This window comes from Maylandia zebra, linkage group LG14 (genome assembly GCF_041146795.1).
Source record: "Maylandia zebra isolate NMK-2024a linkage group LG14, Mzebra_GT3a, whole genome shotgun sequence".
Lineage (NCBI taxonomy): Eukaryota > Metazoa > Chordata > Actinopteri > Cichliformes > Cichlidae > Maylandia > Maylandia zebra.
In genome coordinates this window covers 17950100-17968522 of record NC_135180.1, presented here as the reverse complement: position 1 = coordinate 17968522, position 18423 = coordinate 17950100, and the positions used below count along the sequence as shown (strand labels likewise).

The 18423-nt window shown below is 37.4% G+C and overlaps 2 protein-coding genes across 3 annotated transcripts in view; one reads left to right on the top strand and one right to left on the bottom strand.

Annotated features, from left to right (window-relative positions):
• Positions 1–1173: 1173 nt before the first annotated feature.
• LOC101480631 (secretory phospholipase A2 receptor-like) lies at positions 1174–5130 on the top strand. The gene is made up of 7 exons (XM_076892386.1): positions 1174–1334; positions 1722–1928; positions 2045–2162; positions 2251–2345; positions 2805–3164; positions 3245–3292; positions 3451–5130. Exons 1-7 carry the CDS (start codon positions 1241–1243, stop codon positions 3486–3488), a joined length of 960 nt encoding a protein of 319 aa, XP_076748501.1. The 5' UTR covers positions 1174–1240; the 3' UTR covers positions 3489–5130.
• Positions 5131–9498: 4368 nt separating this feature from the next.
• LOC101481218 (von Willebrand factor A domain-containing protein 5A) overlaps positions 9499–18423 on the bottom strand; it is a 33258-nt gene continuing 24333 nt past the window's right edge. The window contains exons 15-22 of one of the 2 annotated variants that reach the window (XM_076892384.1): positions 15903–15923; positions 15235–15255; positions 14895–14936; positions 12161–12199; positions 11676–11708; positions 10465–10610; positions 9911–10034; positions 9499–9795 (exon numbers count right to left, since the gene is read on the bottom strand). In XM_076892384.1, the coding sequence (XP_076748499.1) occupies positions 9716–9795; positions 9911–10034; positions 10465–10610; positions 11676–11708; positions 12161–12199; positions 14895–14936; positions 15235–15255; positions 15903–15923 (506 nt within the window). In that variant the 3' untranslated portion in view covers positions 9499–9715. The remainder of the gene's footprint in view (positions 9796–9910; positions 10035–10464; positions 10611–11675; positions 11709–12160; positions 12200–14894; positions 14937–15234; positions 15256–15902; positions 15924–18423) is intronic. The other variant, XM_076892385.1, reaches the window with a different exon arrangement.

Here is an 18423-nt window from a genome sequence, read left to right as displayed (position 1 = left end):
CAAAACATGCTGCATAAATGGTTCCAGCCTTTGCTATTTTGTAAACTGTAGCTAAGAAATTGACTTCACTGCAAAGCTGGTATACTATAGGCAGACAGGTATGTTATAGTGTTATATTACAGAAACCATCAGAGCTAAATGTCTACATTTCAGTGGAACCCATTGCAAGCATCATGTAAAGCATACAGTAAACAAATAAGAATGACTGTCTCTCTCAATACAGCATTTATTGAGAGAGTAATAACAGAAGCACCCTTGATTTCATGAAGAAGAGAAACAAGCATAATGTATTGATGTGCAGAATTTAGATGGAGGTGGTTAGACTCCAATGGGATGTCTCGGTGGAACGTCACCCCCACAGTGATACAGATTAGATTTAGTTTTATAATCAAATTATGTATCTTCTTTTAGATCAGAGGACGGGCATACAATAGCTAATCTGTTGTTAAAGTTGTACAGAATAACCTGACAGAGTTTATTTGGATTCATTTATTAGAATGTTTGTTTTCCCCCTTACTATATCAGACTATATTATTATATTAGAAATGTTAACCACACTGCATATCCACAGGGCCTTAGGGGATTCTTGAAAAAAGAAAGAAGAGGAAGCCAAATAAGCATTTGTGGGTGTGTTTCTTTAGTCAAAACAGGTGACATCTGTACACCTGTGGATCTCTATAAAACAACATCACATTTCTCTGCCTGCATTTTTATCACAACAACTAAAAAATCTTAATGGGGTAAGTACAAGATCTGTCTGAAGAACACAAATATAGAAATTTGGTTATATGTGATTGATCTTTAAAAATAAACTTACTCATTTAGTTCAAAAAGAAAAAGGAACATTTGGTTTGGTAGGTCTAAGCAATGTGTTTGATTAAAGGAGCTATTCATTTTCTATACCAGCTACCAGTCTTAAGAGAATTGAATCATTATTACAGTAGTTTATATATGTTTATACAAATAAACTACTGTACTCAAAACTTCTGGCTATGATGATTTTATGATTAATGGACAAACTGTTTCGACATTTGCACTAAGTACTAGAATCCAAGTTATCATTATTAAGTGTTTCTGTATCATGAAAACAAGTGTACAGTATATAATGTGTATCTATTTGTGTATCTATTTGAATGCCTAGATTGTACCCTAACTCTAGTTTTGCACCTTGGATATGTAATTTTCACAGTTACATTAACACTTGGGCAAAGGGTGAAAGTATTTTAACTTTTCTACGTGAATGTGCTGTGTATGTTTTTTCCATAACTTTCCTGTATTTTTCTGGTCATGTTTACAGGTCATGGCAAGACTGATCTATCTATCACTGCTGTTGGGTATGTTACTAACTGATTGGTCATAGTTAGAAACCTTAAAACATTTTATCAAAATTACAATTATCAAACCCAATCACTGTAGCAATTCACACAGAGGAAGAACCTATTCTCTGCTCTAGTAAATGCACTATTTTCATTTTAAGAAAAAGTTATTTGGTTTTGTTCAATCCCTCTGAAGCTTTAAAATCCATGTTTCTTGTAAAGTTCGTGCTTGTCTATTATTTATTTTATACATTTGTTCCTGCATTTCTTATTTTTACTTTTTTTCAATTTATTTTTTACTGCAAATCATTTTCTCTAATTTATTGATAAAATAAAAGGGAAAGCAAAACACCTATGATAATATATATACAAGGAAACTAAATACAGTTTTGGTGTGATCAACAGTCCAGATGTTCAGCTGTTCCTCAGAAGATCCAAAAATAGATTGCCCTGCTAACTGCATAGTTGACAGTTGGAACTGGACACTTCAATGTTTTCGAACCAGCAACCATGACTCACTGATGGTTGTGGGTCAGACATTGGATCACTGTATGCCTGGGAACAGCTTTAATATGAACAAAACTAGCTGTTTGTCTTTGAAGGTAAACAGAGGTAAGCTCTCCAAACCACATTTTTGTTGTTATCTCTACTAAATGTCCATAGTTTTAAAAAAAACGACATAAAACAAGATGTCTGCATGCTGTGTGTTCTTACATATGGTTTCCAAGGATCCAACACTAAACCTGACACTGCTCAGAACTGCAGCAGCATATACATTCCAGCTGTCAGTGGAAATCATTGTGACAAAAATCTTACTAAGGACACGTGTATTAAATTTACACCAGGGTAAATATGTCTTGCATCCATTCTGCTGCTAATGTAATCTTAAGAATCCTACGTAGTGTACATTACAAGTAATTATTTTTTCTTACAGAGAGAAAATATGTATCTCCTTGGGATCTAATGGGAAGGTAAGGATGGAATTTAACTGCACTCAAGAACACCCAGGCAGTATCTGTAATGACACGGGTAAGTTTTATTCAACAAAATGAAACCATCTTACTGCGTTTGAAGCAGTTTTTTAGAACTTTTTCAACTTAGAGCTTTACCACACACACAAAATGGAAATTACTCTGTAATTAAAAAATCACTGCTGACTGTTGTTTATCGTTGAAATATGACTCAACATAAGATGTGCCTCCAGGAGAAATGTAGCACTAGACTAGTCAGAAGAAAAAATGCAAATGACCAAATAAAAGAATAACGTAGACATGAGACTTTGTACATGCTAAAATAAAATTAAAATTATAGTCATTGTAAAATGATGTATATTTACCTGCATTGAACCAGATTTTTTTAATTGAATGCCCAATATACAAAACTAAAAATAGCTTTGCATTTGCAGCAGTGAGGCAGAAGATTGTTTTGTGTCACCACATCCTAAAATCTGTGTTGCAAAAACCTTAACCTACCCTTTTCTGTGTTCAGATCTGCAGTTCCACTCAGTAAACAAAACTTGGATTGATGCATTGGAGCACTGTCGGCAAGAGAATTCCTCCTTGGTTGAAATCTACAATGACACAGTCGGTGTTAAAGTTAAAAATCTGCTGCAAAATAAAACAGAGTCACACACAGGGGTGTGGGTTGGCCTGGAACGATCCATTTTTGGCAATAATCCTGAATGGAAATGGATTTCAGGGTCAAAGGTTTTATATTCTCAGTGGAACTACAGTTTTCCTGTGAACTCCTTAAACAACCACTGTGGAAAGATCATCACAGTTAATGAGGCAAAACAAATCAAGTGGCTGGATGCAAACTGCCATAAAAAACTGCCATTCATCTGTCAACGTAAGCTGCTGTTTTGATTAAGATTAGGTCAGGTATAAGCACCCGGATGTTTTTAAATCTCACCTTTCTTCAATTGCCAGGTCTGAAAAACAACATTTGCTCTACTAAAGCACCTACTCTGAATCCAGGTAAATCTACTGAAACTATTTCTAGTTTGAAAGCAGAAACTTGTAACTTTATGTTCACTTCATGTTCCTTAGAAAGAATGTATGCAAACTAAAAACACAAGTCATTCCGTTATTTGTTTTTTATCATTTTAAATTCACATTTGTGTTTTGGGTCACAGTGCTTTGCATTCACATCGACAGCAGCAAAGATTGCTAAGTCAATCACAAACAGGATATACTGCATCTCCCTGGTCACACTGAGATGAAATTCCTGAGGAAACAGATGAATGACCCAACATATCCAGTGTATAAATACTCTCTTCAAGCTACTGTTGTGTTTCACAGGAAAACTATTTTGGATGTCATTATTTTTAATAGTTTGTATTATCGTAGGTTCTTTAGCTTAAATTACAAACACCTTGAGGCAAGTGTTGTTGTGATTTGGCACTATGTAATTAAACTGAACTGAAAATAGAATTATTTGTGACAGATTTTAGACATGCCATAAACCTGGGATAGTTTACCCAACATCATCGTTTTGACTTTCTTGCTGTGCTATTTAAATATCAAGTTTGATTTTTTGGTTTGTTCTTTAGTACATTTAGTTTTGTTCCTAGCTGTTTGATTCTGGTGTGTTTAAATCTCTTTACCTCTGTTGGAAATCAAACTGATGCAGATTTCTTTAGAAAAATACACACTCACAAGACAAAATGTAAAAAAAAAAAAAAAAGGAAAAAAAAGAAAAAGAAATCCAGACTGCTCAAAGTAAAGCAGCAAAGTAAAATCCAATAAAAAAAAAAAACAACAATGTTGAGCCTGTTCCGAAATTTGAATGCACATGCTTTGAAGTCACAGGTCTTGTTAAATAATTAAACTGTTGTGATATTTTGATACCATGGTAGCATTTACAGGATATTGTTTTGTAGTGATATTATACAGGAAAAGAGTTACTCAATAAGGCCCATTTACTAGTTGTTTTTCTCTTTCTCTCTGACCCAAGAATTGATGTGTAAGAATCACAGGCTGGTACCCCAAGGTCGAAAATACCACAGAGACGAGACCACTTCCTTACTCCCATCCTCCCTTCCTTATCTTTTAGAAAAGAGCTTGTTAAAAAGCCAGGTGGTTTGTTTCAGAATTCACTAATGAAAGAACTCTGTATTCTATGTCTAGGAGTGTATTTTGCTGGGATGATCATAAATTGTAACTGAAGAGATAAACTACACAAAGGATACTTCTTTGCTCACAAGGCAGGAAGACGTTTCCTTATTTGGTCTGTACCGGTTTGAACTGAGAACATGCTGACACACGAACCTTTTTCCTCTATATAAGCTGTTGTGTACTTAATAAACCTTTGAGTTGATTGTGGGAGAGCAATCTGAACAGTCTGTGTCACTTTGTTCTCCTAACTGCTCCCGGCGCTGTAACTAACCCGCTGAACGGCATACCTGAGTGTTACTTTGAATAATTAGGAGTCTTATAAGGAAAGGACAAAACTCTGCTTATCGCTCACGCCACGGAGGAAACCCGGGATGGAAATTTCCTTCATAAACATAAAATTCTTAATCTATGGAGGCAGAAAAAAACTTTTAATTATTGTCTGCTGGAATATCAGCCGAGTTCCAGTTATAAATTTTGAGTAATTTCTTTGTTTGTGCTACTTTTTGAACGAACTGGTTGCTTATTATTTGCAGACAGCTTTAATTTATAAGTCTTGCATCAACTGATCAGGAATGACAGTCAGCTTTATACTGACATGGAGTGTATTTGTTATATATAACAGTCATTTATAGATTAGTAGTAATTACTCTCGTATAGGTTGTTTGGCTAATTTTAAATTTGTGCACTATTTTTGTAATTTGTTTATTTTTATATTATATTTCTGATTCACTTTCTCTTCCTGACCCATGTACTGCTGTAACTGTGAATGTCCCTGCTGGGTGATTAATAAAGTCTGTGTCTATGCCAAAATGAGCTTTAAACTCTTTTTATGATGACATTTTACTTATCAAAATTTCAATTACGAGTATGACATGCATATGTGGGATGTTTTCACCATTTGCAGGTCAGAAGAATGCTAGTTTCTGAAGCCTGCTTGCATGTGTGTTGCACAATACTAGTACAACTACCATTGCTACTACTCCTGTTACTGCTACCGCACAAGGGCCTTGAATGGACATGTGGCAGCAAGGGTTAGAGGTCAGACACCTGGGGCCTGCAGGTTGGAGGTTGGGGCTAACAACTCTAGCTCGTACAAAGTACTAACATCCAAGTGGTAAATGGTGTTACCTCTGAGAACTATAAGACAGAGTGCTATGAAAATAGTTTGTGGCCATGTCCACACTGATACGTTTTCGTTTGAAAACGCATCGTTTTCTCTCCATTTTGGCCTTCCGTCCACACTGAGACGCCGTTTTTGGTCAAGGAAAACTGAGCTTTTTGAAAACGCTCTCTAAAGTGGATAATTTTGAAAAAAGCATTTTGCGTAGCAGTGAGGACTGGGAAAACGGAGGCTTTCCAAGTCCTCACTGCATTTGATGCAGTGTAATGATGCATTTTAGTAATATGATGCAGTCTGATCCAGAAGTCTTTTGGTTTGGTGAGATGCAGTTTGGTCAGTCTAAGCCTCCTTTATGAATTTTTGGGATGTCCACTCCTAGAGAGATTGGCTGCTGTCTTGCTTTCCATGTGTCAATATCTTTTCTAACTGTAGAAAAACTGACTTCAAATATAAAATTGTTTTGTAACCATTCACAGACTGACAGGCAGCAACAACATGTTTCCTAAGATTATCTGATGATCAGAAAAGACACTGGCTGTAATCAAGTGCATTAGCAGAACCTGGCTGCTTCTTACTCTGTTATTTCCTATGGAAGCAGTAACAGTGTACCTAGTTTTCCTCTGCATTTTGGTTTCATTTTTATAAAATAAATAATAACACAGAGTAATATCTGATGTGTTGTTTATCATCTTAGGCTGTATTTACTTAAAAAAAAATAATCACCTGATCAGTTTTAAATTATGTCCTGGTATGTTGAACTTACATGCTGTTCTTAAAAAAGTGAAAAGCACACATTTGCTTTCTATTCAACTGAAAAAAACAACTTTCATGTTATCTCACAATACAGTCTCTGTATTCATATTTGCATTAGCTACACAGAAACAGGAATTTGTTTTTTGGGGGGGGGGTTTTCGGGAAAGAGGGGAAGGCAGATAATTTAATTTTAATAATACATTTCCTATTGTCAACATCAATTTTTTTTTTTAAAAATACGTCATAAATAAGTACGTCAAAAAGATGTCTGGAAAAACAGCTTAAAAATAAATGTTAAAAAAAAATAAAGTTTTAAGGCCAGTTTAATCTTCAGCCTTAAATGAAACCTCCATTTCATTTGAAGCTGTTGAACTTTGTTTGTGTAACCCAGATGTGTCTGCTGAAATACCCCTTAAGCCAGTTAGGCAGGAACTAGTGACATCTCAGAGGGCTGATACTTTTTTAACTAAATGATTTAAAGCTGTTAAGCCTAAAGAGCAGGTTTGACACCTTTGGCTGTGACGTTGGGGGTCAGTCCTGCAGCAGGAAGCACTATGCACATGTTTCCATGTCTTACGTTGGGATCTCGCAAGTTTTTTCTTTCTTCATGTCAACATGTCAAAAAGTACATCCATTATAAGAAGAGGCAGATAAACCATGGCCCTCATTTACTTCCATGTGTGTGGAAATGTTTTTACCAGCAAAGAAACAAAAACATGCAAAAACACAAACACAGTGCCTAATCTCTCTGGCTGTCCACAAAACAGGAGCAAACTCACCTAATTAAATGGCAAAGAACTATGCTAATCTTCCACTAACATACAAGCAAATCTGACCACAGTAGGACAGATTCCACATGTTAACCATCACTTTCCAAGATGACGTCAAGCGCACACTGACCAGCAATAATCCTGCAACCACAAAACACAGAGCCCAGTGTTGCTGCTGGAGCTAGATATGCATGTACACAAATGAGCAGCTGTTCAGGTGTGGCAAACAAGGAATACAGAGAGAGCAGCTCTCTTTCATGAAGAGGCCAAAAGGTGACTGGACGTAACAATAACATTTAATCAACAGGATTAAGTGTTTCTGGTAGATTTTTCATATGCTGTGTTAGGTTGAACCAGATGGATAGATAGTACTTACATTAATAATGATCCACCTCACACAATATGTTTGTATTCCCGCATTTAAGCCTTTATTACCTTTTCTTATTTTGTTACATTTTAAAAATGTTATTCACATTGCATATCCACAGTGTGTTTAGGCAGGTTTGTTTCTGTAGTGAAATAAGGGATGAGGTAAACAGCTCCATAAAGTGACTCCCATGCATATCCCAGCTTTCATTTCTATCAGATTTTACAGATTGACAGAAAGTCCAAGGCAGATGTGATGAGCAGTCATTACCACAGAATGATTATGTATGCAGTAAATTCTTAAGATTTACTTTGTATAATTGAAATTATGCAGTATAGCTAATGAGGAAAAATGAATTAAACTTGTGAATACTTTTTGTGTTGGTAGATATTTAAATAAGAAATCTGAAAGGTCAATATTCTTCTGCTTTATTTCTTGGATGATGTGTTTGGTAGGACAAGCAAGCAAATAGAGAACAACTTCTGTACCAAATTAAGTCATGAAAAAACTTAATTATTGTGATAGTAGTCTAGGTATGTCTCAAAAGTATTGAAGCCACATTAGACAAGCTGCAAAGGGGTGAGGTACCTGAGCAGTTTTATAAAGGATCACTTTTCAGTTCAAGTAAGAGAAACTGAATCCTCATCTGGACTTTTTTGTGAGTTGATTTCCAGACGTTTGTCTGTATTTTGGACAGCATGTTGATGTGATGTTTAGCACTGTCACCTCGCACCAATAACTAAGAAATTTGTTTGCCATCCTCAACTCCACAGAATAATTAAAAAGCACTTATTAAATTTAAATGTGTTCAAAACACTGTTAGTGTACTGCTGATGAGTTGGGATGCTTGGGTGTTCCTGAACGTCCTATCAGGATGAACATCCAAATAACTTTTTCATACATGCATTTTTTCAAACTGATAATCACAGTTTGCAGTTGTTTAGTTTATCCAAATCTAAAATTCTCCTTCCTAGATCTTCTCTGACTTTCTTTAATTTTTCCCATTGTTAAAAGTATCTCATGAGCATCCTGAAGTGAAGGAAGTGGAACGGCTGAAATTGGCTTTGAAACAAGTCAAAAGTAACCAAGTATGCACATTATCACCATCTAGTGCAGACCTTCCCAAAGTGTGGGGCCCACCCCCTAGGGGGGGCGCAGAGCCATTGCAGGGGGGGGGGAGGGCAGAATGTAAAGGGGAAAAAACAAAACCACTTGGACACTGCTAGCACAGGGTGGAATATGTTTCCAAACCAACTTCATTCTAAGCCAAAGACTAGAAAATATGGTGAAGCATATCTTCCCTTTGGTTTCACCTGCACAAGTGCAGAGGTAGGTCTCCCTGCAGGATTGGTTTTCTCTGTGTCGGGAGCAGCGCTGGGCTGTTCAAATCACGGACAAACATTATCCCACAGCTGTTTATGTTTTTAAACCCACTTTGCACAGAGAGGCATTTTTTGAAAAATGTATTGATAGCAATGTTGAATAGTATTACAAATGGAAAAAAAAAAAAAAAACTACACGTAAAAATCACACCGTGACGACTCTGCCTTTCTAAATGGAGGGACAGTAACTGCGTGTGTAAGCGTGTAAAACCTGCATAGTCAGATTAACAGTATTTTGTGTCCATCTGCCATTCTGTAATTCATGTCATGTAAACAATACCGTGCGCACAGCGTGACGTGAAAAAGGCACATACGTTTGACGTTGTGTGACCAACTCTGTATTCCTCGTCCACACGTAAACGCAAAAAATGAGTTTAAAAAAAATCTCCATTTTTGGTGATTCAAAGCGTCGTTTACGGGTGGACAAAACAGCTGCGTTTTCAAAAATACCCGTGTAGGTGCGGACGTAGTGTAAAAGAGTTAGTAGTTTATTTTATTACTACCTGTAAATTATTGCAGATTACTTGTATTTGCTTAATTGTTTACTAAATGTTTGAGGTGTAAATAAACCGCAATGGAGCAAAATATGGGGGTGTGTGATTGGAGGATGTGTTTGTGCGCGCAGGGGGTGGGATCTAATGGGAGAGAAAAAGAATGGACACACGCACACACAGTAGATGTCTAATCTTTACAGTGTATTATGGGTTTTCAGATCATTCTGAACATTAAAGTCAAATTGGGCTCAAATGTAAAATAACATTTTATAGTCAAAGAACAGTTGTGTTTTTATAACAATTATAAAATGTTAGATTTCACAAAGCAACACCAAGTCTAATGCAGTATGGTGTAAGTAGAAATGCTTCTGTTCACCAATCCACTTTCAGGAAACCCTCATAGGCCCAGAGCTTCTTTCTTCACACTGCAGCCCAACAGGACATTTCCAGCATCCACACACTCTCTCACACACGGTGCTGAAAACACAACACAGACATTAAAGCAATGAATGTATGGAGGGAAGACAAAAAAGTAGATTGTAGCATGAAACAATTTTTAAAACATTTTATTCTTTAATTAGCGTGTTACTACCATTCTGAGCACGGAGCCATGAGGCAGCCTTCATAGCCAGAAGCTCCCACTCGTCCTTTGCATCCATCTTGAAACCATGAAGCCAGATCAGAGCCAGAATGGTGGCCCACACTTCACTGTTGGCCTAATTCAACAAATCAACGACAATAAAATAAAACAGAGAGGACACACAAAGAAAAAAAAATCCTACATGATTTTACTTTCTACAACCAGTAGTATTAGTTATTTCTGGCTGCTTAGTCACAAGGTGTCACCAAGTTGTGTAGCTCTGCAAATTTGATTTGGCAGATTATTACACTGGATGCTGTTCCTGATGTAATCACAAAGGAATTTCTGTCTAGACGTGTGATTACCACCAGTGTTTTAGCTTCTGATATACAGATGTTTATTTTCAAGGCCTACATTTAGTTTGACTTCATTGTCATTTGTTTTTTGTGTTTTTAATTACATCATGTGTTTCTGTTCAAATCATGGAACATGAGCATGAAGCATCTGACTTACAATAACTAACATTATCATTTTGTTTGTTATTATTGAAACTGAAAAAAGTCCACCTTTTCAGGCTTTGACTTTTCCACCTCCTCGTTGGTCTTTCCCAGTGCAGTAGCCAGAGCTGGATCAAGCAGCCAGCAGCCAGACGCCCCCTGCAGGGAGACTAAGTGCAGCAAAGGGTCTCTGGGTGGCTGCTCGGGGGCAGCAGCTGGAAAACCAAAAATGAAATAAAAACTAGACCCGATTATGGTGTTAGATGAGAAGACAGAACTTTATAAACCAGTGCATAAACCACCTTCTTGTAAACTATGCAACAAATAAGCATTTTTGTATTTGAGATCAACATCACAAATAAAATGTTTTCAACAGTGTGAACTTATTAAATAAAAATAAAAGCTGGCAATAACACGCCATCAATTACCGAGGTTTTAATGAATACCATCTGAAAGTAAGTGAGTTGAAAGCTTGATAAATTATGATGTAAAGTATGCGGTTCACATGCTTAACAGAGAAAATATATGGCCAATGAATTAAATTGTTTTGATCTGATTTATTGGAATACAAGACTAATTATTCAATGGCAGAAAACTGGATCTCATTATCTAAGCAACTGAACTAAACATTGTACAGTCACTTCCATTCGATGTTAAATTCCCTTCATGTCTACCAAGAATATACATGCTTTTTTTTTCTTATTTTATTCTAACCCTGCAATTATAACTGATGGGTTCACACACATTAAGAAAATAGTAATTTCCAGAGGCACAAACAAACCCTGACATACATGATGTTCCGGACCACCATACCAACTCCTACATGTAACAGCTCACATAATTTCCTCTGTGTCTAACCGTTTGTGTATTCACAGAAATGCCTAAATTACAAGTACAAAACATGGATTCTTACATTTATTAAAATTGGTTTTTCTGTATGTACTCTTTTTATTGCTTGTTTGCTCCTCTAACTGATGCATATATGAAGAAAAATGTGTTCAAAAGGATTGATCCATAAACCTAAACCACACAAGTGTGTACAATGACTTGGGTGTGACTTTTGAAGACTCACACCAGCTTGAATTCACACACAAATACGAAGCAATCTGACCTCACCTAAAACTAATTTCAAAATGCGTACATCTGTACATCAATACGCATTTGCAACCCTTTTGAGACTACGTACTGTCTCTACATACATATGTTACTTATACACATACACACATGGAGGACCACACTATGTGATTACTACCGTATGAATAGAAATGTGTTTTACTTACCCATGTCATGTACAACTCCTCGAAAGATAGACTCTACATCACAAGGTTAAAATCATAAAACAAAAGAGGATGGCATGAGATGAAGACATTACATTTGATTTACTTAAGAAATATCAGGCAATATTTCTTGCTTCTGAGGTGATTAGTGACTTGAAAATTATTACTTACACACACACACACACACACACACACACACACACACACACACACACACACACACACACACACACACACACACAAATTAAAAAAATAAAATAAAATACATGACTCAACCTTCACTTTCTGTTTAAAGATACAGCCCATTATAACCAGCAGTAATAATGGTCTTATACATAAAGTACTGCATATTTCACATGTGAAATAAGTTAAAAAAACAAAACAAAAAAAACCAAAACAAAACATGATGGGTTTTTTTCCACATGTACATCTACACACATCTACACATTTACATAGATGTTTAAATGTGTCATTTAGGTTCTATTTACCCTTGGCAGTTCTCTCACACTTTGCCATGGAGTTGGGCACTATAATGTAAAAAAGAAAGAAAGAAAGAATTTAACACACGCACAAAAAAAACGTCAGCAAATTCTTATGAAACGTACTAAGGAACACTAAATTACTGACCTGTTGATATACAAATACAAAACAAATAGTATAAAAGTATTTAAGTGTATATCATTCTATTCTATATCATTTCTAATTAGAATCTTGATTTCTTGGAACAAATATTTTAAAGTCAATCTCCCTTTTTGCTTTTAGATAATCTGAACATGACTCAGATATTCTGTCCTTTTATTCACATTCATCGGTCTTTATCTTTAAGGAAAGCAAATTACCATGAGAAAATCAGGTTAATATTTCATGTTAACATGTGATGTCTCCACATCATACTAAGTTTTCGTCTTTGGAGAGTCTCACAGCAAGTTAAAACATTACTACAATATTTAAACTGTATTTAAATCTAAATGCTGATAAACATCACCTACATTTAAACATTCAAATTTTGGACACATTGACTTATTAAATGATCTCTTTCATTGTTTTTACTCTTTTGTGCAGTGAAGAAGAAATCACTGCTTTGTTGAAGGAGCCAAACATACACATACGGCCTTCTCTGAATCTCACAAAGGGATGGTATCTGTCACAGTTTTAATAGGGCCACATTTTAATAAGTTAGATTTCTAATTATTTACTAATTCAGAAAAATACATTTCACATGGAAGGAATCGCAGCTAGATTATGATGCTTGTATGAAAATGTTGTGAAAGTTAGACATTTCATTTGCTGTTTAGATCAGCAAGTTAAGTTTAGTTAAGCTTCTGAGGTCATTATTGTGACTTGCAGCTTGCCATAAATTGTACTATAAGTACAGTGGCTTGCAAAAATATTCGCCCCCCTTGAACTTTTGTCAAGGGGGACGAAAATTTTATCACATTACAGCCACAAACATGAATCAATTTTATTGGAATTCCACGTGAAAGACCAACACAAAGTGGTGTACACGTGAGAAGTGGAACGGAAATCATACATGATTCCAAACATTTTTTACAAAAAAAATAACTGAAAAGTGGGGTGTGCGTAATTATTCAGCCTCCTGAGTCAATACTTTGCAGAACCACCTTTTGCTGCAATTACAGCTGCCAGTCTTTTAGGCTATGTCTCTACCAGCTTTGCACATCGAGGGACTGAAATCCTTGCCCATTCTTCTTTGCAAAACAGCTCCAGCTCAGTCAAATTAGATGGACAGCGTTTGTGAACAGCAGTTTTCAGATCTTGCCATAGAGTCTCGATTGGATTTAGACATCAGACAGGTCAGGGATAAAGTTATTGAGAAATTTAAAGCAGGCTTAGGCTACAAAAAGATTTCTCAAGCCTTGAACATCCCAGGGAGCACTGTTCAAGCGATCATTCAGAAATGGAAGGAGTATGGCACAACTACCAACCTACCAAGACAAGGCCTTCCACCTAAACTCACAGGCCGAACAAGGAGAGCACTGATCAGAAATGCAGCCAAGAGGCCCATGGTGACTCTGGACGAGCTGCAGAGATCTACAGCTCAGGTGGGGGAATCTGTCCATAGGACAACTATTAGTTGTGCACTGCACAAAGTTGGCCTTTATGGAAGAGTGGCAAGAAGAAAGCCATTGTTAACAGAAAACCACAAGAAGTCCCGTTTGCAGTTTGCCACAAGCCATGTGGGGGACACAGCAAACATGTGGAAGAAGGTGCTCTGGTCAGATGAGACCAAAATGGAACTTTTTGGCCAAAATGCAAAACGCTATGTGTGGCGGAAAACTAACACTGCACATCACTCTGAACACACCATCCCCACTGTCAAATATGGTGGTGGCAGCATCATGCTCTGGGGGGGCTTCTCTTCAGCAGGGACAGGGAAGCTGGTCAGAGTTGATGGGAAGATGGATGGAGCCAAATACAGGGCAGTATTGGAAGAAAACCTCTTGGAGTCTGCAAAAGACTTGAGACTGGGGCGGAGGTTCACCTTCCAGCAGGACAACAACCCTAAACATAAAGCCAGAGCAACAATGGAATGGTTTAAAACAAAACACATCCATGTGTTAGAATGGCCCAGTCAAAGTCCAGATCTAAATCCAATCAAGAATCTGTGGCAAGATCTGAAAACTGCTGTTCACAAACGCTGTCCATCAAATCTGACTGAGCTGGAGCTGTTTTGCAAAGAAGAATGGGCAAGGATTTCAGTCTCTAGATGTGCAAAGCTGGTAGAGACATACAGCTGCCAGTCTTTTAGGGTAATTGCAGCCCCCTCAATTGACTCGGGGGGGCTGAATAATTACGCACACCCCACTTTTCAGTTATTTATTTGTAAAAAAAAAAAAAATGTTTGGAATCATGTATGATTTCCATTCCACTTCTCACATGTACACCACTTTGTATTGGTCTTTCACGTGGAATTCCAATAAAATTGATTCATGTTTGTGGCTGTAATGTGACAAAATGTGGAAAAGTTCAAGGGGGCCGAATACTTTTGCAAGCCACTGTAAAAGCTTGCACATCTTTAATTGCTGACTAAGGAATCAGCCAATTACAACAACTGTCAAAACAAATACTGCAGCAACTGTGTAGTTAATGTTTGACATTTAACATTTCAAATAAGTGCAAAAACAAATATGTTGGTTTCTTTGTTTTTATTCTCAGAAATGTGTATGTGTAGATGTGTGTTGTCACTCAGCTTTTACTTACTAAAAGCGGATGGAGCAGGAAATGGAGCAGCATCCATGCACACTATATTTACAAAAAAAAATAAAAAATAAAAAATTCAGGGTGAATGATTACAACAGTCTGAACAACACCGCTTTAAAAATGTATAAATCGATCTTAAACAGACTGAGGTTATCAGATAAAAGCCTTCACTTTGGGACACAGCCCATTACAAAGGTTATCCAAGCAAATATTGCAGCTGTTTGCATACAGTATTGCACATCTAACATTTCAAAAAGGTTAACAAGTTAGTCCTCTTTTTAAAAAAAAAGAAAAAAAAACGCACAAATATGTGGTGTATTGTCATTCACTTTTTACTTACACATTGGCCTGGCCATCTTCCCTATTATGTAAACAAACAAATAGGTCCAGACATTTAATTTCATACTTTTTAACATTCACAGGCTGATATACCAATGCAACACAAATAATACAAACAGTGTTCAAAATATATACAATGTCTATCTGTTCAGTCTGGTTATTCTGTTTTCATGTCGTAACGTTCCTGACATGTCTACCAGTAAAGTTTCCTCACCTGCATCATGTTGTCTGATTGATCCCTGCTGTATTTACCTCTTGCTCAACACCTTGGTTTATACAACTTGTTAATTCCAATTTGTTCTCTAGTGTTTAGATTTTTTTTTCCAGTTAATTTTTTTCTCATTTTGTGGTCATTCTGCATCAAGCACTGTGTGCCACAAAAATCACTCAGCCTCACTTCACCAGGTTATAATAATTTAAAAAACAAAAACAAAAAACCTAGAGGATTAGCCAACAATAATAAATAAACTAGTAAAATAATTAAATTCTGATATTACTGCAGTGCCTCACAGGTAGTATTGTAAGTATTAAAGATCTTCACTAATATTCCAAATATAACAAAACATTTCGAATAAGTTAAAACAGAAATATTTTGGCTTGTTTCTATTTATTGTTAGAAATGTATAGATGTGCAGATGTGTGTTACTCTGATATTCAACTTCTACTTACTACATGCCATGGCGAAGACACCTAGGATGTTAAAAAAAAAAAAAAAGTCAAATATTTCATAAGAATTTGTTAAAAAGAACTTTGTTATTTTAGGGAAGCAGAAATATAACACAAACACTACAAACAGTATTTGTGATGTGATGCGATGCAATACAATACTGTGGCATTTCAGAACTTATTACTCTCACTTCCCAAATGTGTCTGCAAGTAAAGCTTAGTCTTATTGGTCGCTGCAGCATTTATAGCACTTGTTTATTATCCTTTAAGAGCCAGATTGAATGCTTTTAATTACCCATGGCTGCTTGAGCACACATTGGCATTGATTTACATACTACAGGGAGTGCAGAATTATTAGGCAAATGAGTATTTTGCCCACATCATCCTCTTCATGCATGTTGTCTTACTCCAAGCTGTATAGGCTCCAAAGCCTACTACCAATTAAGCATATTAGGTGATGTGCATCTCTGTAATGAGAAGGGGTGTGGTCTAATGACATCAACACCCTATATCAGGTGTGCATAATTATTAGGCAACTTCCTTTCCTTTGGCAAAATGGGTCAAAAGAAGGACTTGACAGGCTCAGAAAAGTCAAAAATAGTGAGACATCTTGCAGAGGGATGCAGCAGTCTCAAAATTGCAAAGCTTCTGAAGCGTGATCATCGAACAAGCAAGCGTTTCATTCAAAATAGTCAACAGGGTCGCAAGAAGCGTGTGGAAAAACCAAGGCGCAAAATAACTGCCCATGAACTGAGAAAAGTCAAGCGTGCAGCTGCCAAGATGCCACTTGCCACCAGTTTGGCCATATTTCAAAGCTGCAACATCACTGGAGTGCCCAAAAGCACAAGGTGTGCAATACTCAGAGACATGGTCAAGGTAAGAAAGGCTGAAAGACGACCACCACTGAACAAGACACACAAGCTGAAACGTCAAGACTGGGCCAAGAAATATCTCAAGACTGGTTTTTCTAAGGTTTTATGGACTGATGAAATGAGAGTGAGTCTTGATGGGCCAGATGGATGGGCCCGTGGCTGGATTGGTAAAGGGCAGAGAGCTCCAGTCCGACTCAGACGCCAGCAAGGTGGAGGTGGAGTACTGGTTTGGGCTGGTATCATCAAAGATGAGCTTGTGCGGCCTTTTCGGGTTGAGGATGGAGTCAAGCTCAACTCCCAGTCCTACTGCCAGTTTCTGGAAGACACCTTCTTCAAGCAGTGGTACAGGAAGAAGTCTGCATCCTTCAAGAAAAACATGATTTTCATGCAGGACAATGCTCCATCACACGCGTCCAAGTACTCCACAGCGTGGCTGGCAAGAAAGGGTATAAAAGAAGAAAAACTAATGACATGGCCTCTTTGTTCACCTGATCTGAACCCCATTGAGAACCTGTGGTCCATCATCAAATGTGAGATTTACAAGGAGGGAAAACAGTACACCTCTCTGAACAGTGTCTGGGAGGCTGTGGTTGCTGCTGCACGCAATGTTGATGGTGAACAGATCAAAACACTGACAGAATCCATGGATGGCAGGCTTTTGAGTGTCCTTGCAAAGAAAGGTGGCTATATTGGTCGCTGATTTGTTTTTGTTTTGTTTTTGAATGTCAGAAATGTATATTTGTGAATGTGGAGATGTTATATTGGTTTCACTGGTAAAAATAAATAATTGAAATGGGTATATATTTGTTTTTTGTTAAGTTGTCTAATAATTATGCACAGTAATAGTCACCTGCACACACAGATATCCCCCTAAAATAGCTAAAACTAAAAACAAACTAAAAACGACTTCCAAAAACATTCAGCTTTGATATTAATGAGTTTTTTGGGTTCATTGAGAACATGGTTGTTGTTCAATAATAAAATTATTCCTCAAAAATACAACTTGCCTAATAATTCTGCACTCCCTGTAAACAAAATTTTAAAAACTGCTGCAAGATGCGCTGGGAAACAAAGTGCTGAACAGGAAGCTCGGGGGTCAAGTTGCTGATTAGGAGGCATCATGTGTGATCGAACGTTGTGTGGATCTGTGATGATGACTCCCCAGATGTTCTTGGAAATCTTCTGGGCCACAGCGGTGGCAGTCACTACTGTGATGACAGGGCCAGACAGTGGCTCTGAGCCTTCCGTGGTATACGCCAGGCTTTGGTGGACGTGGGCTGCACGCAGACTCTGCTCCACCAAACCCTTGTTTCCCGTTGCACATTGTTGGAGGCGGAGCGGGTGGAGGTTAGATGTGTGCATGGGGACATCCACAAATATCCCATAGTGCCGCTGCGTATTTAAGTTAAGGGAAACACACATAGAATAAAGGCTGCAGTTAGTTGGCACCTGTCGCATCCCTGACTTTGGGGATGAATTGGCTGAGATTTAATAAACTTTTGGGCCAGTATGTTGGGATGTGATCACGACCAGTTGTAGGTTGTAGTGTCTGCGTGGTGCTACGTGGTGACGCGGGGTTGTCCAACGCTGACTCCTGGGGAGAAGAAGTGGTGGGTCCTTTTCATGAGGCCCCGCCTGAGTGGATCATTCGC

Excerpts from the sequence above, each read along its gene's own strand:
- LOC101480631 (XM_076892386.1), top strand. The coding sequence starts at position 1,241 with ATGTGCTGTGTATGTTTTTTCCATAACTTTCCTGTATTTTTCTGGTCA. Across the intron at positions 1,335-1,721 it reads CTATCTATCACTGCTGTTGG|TCCAGATGTTCAGCTGTTCC; the intron begins GTATGTTACTAA and ends TGTGATCAACAG. Across the intron at positions 3,293-3,450 it reads AGCACCTACTCTGAATCCAG|TGCTTTGCATTCACATCGAC; the intron begins GTAAATCTACTG and ends TTTGGGTCACAG.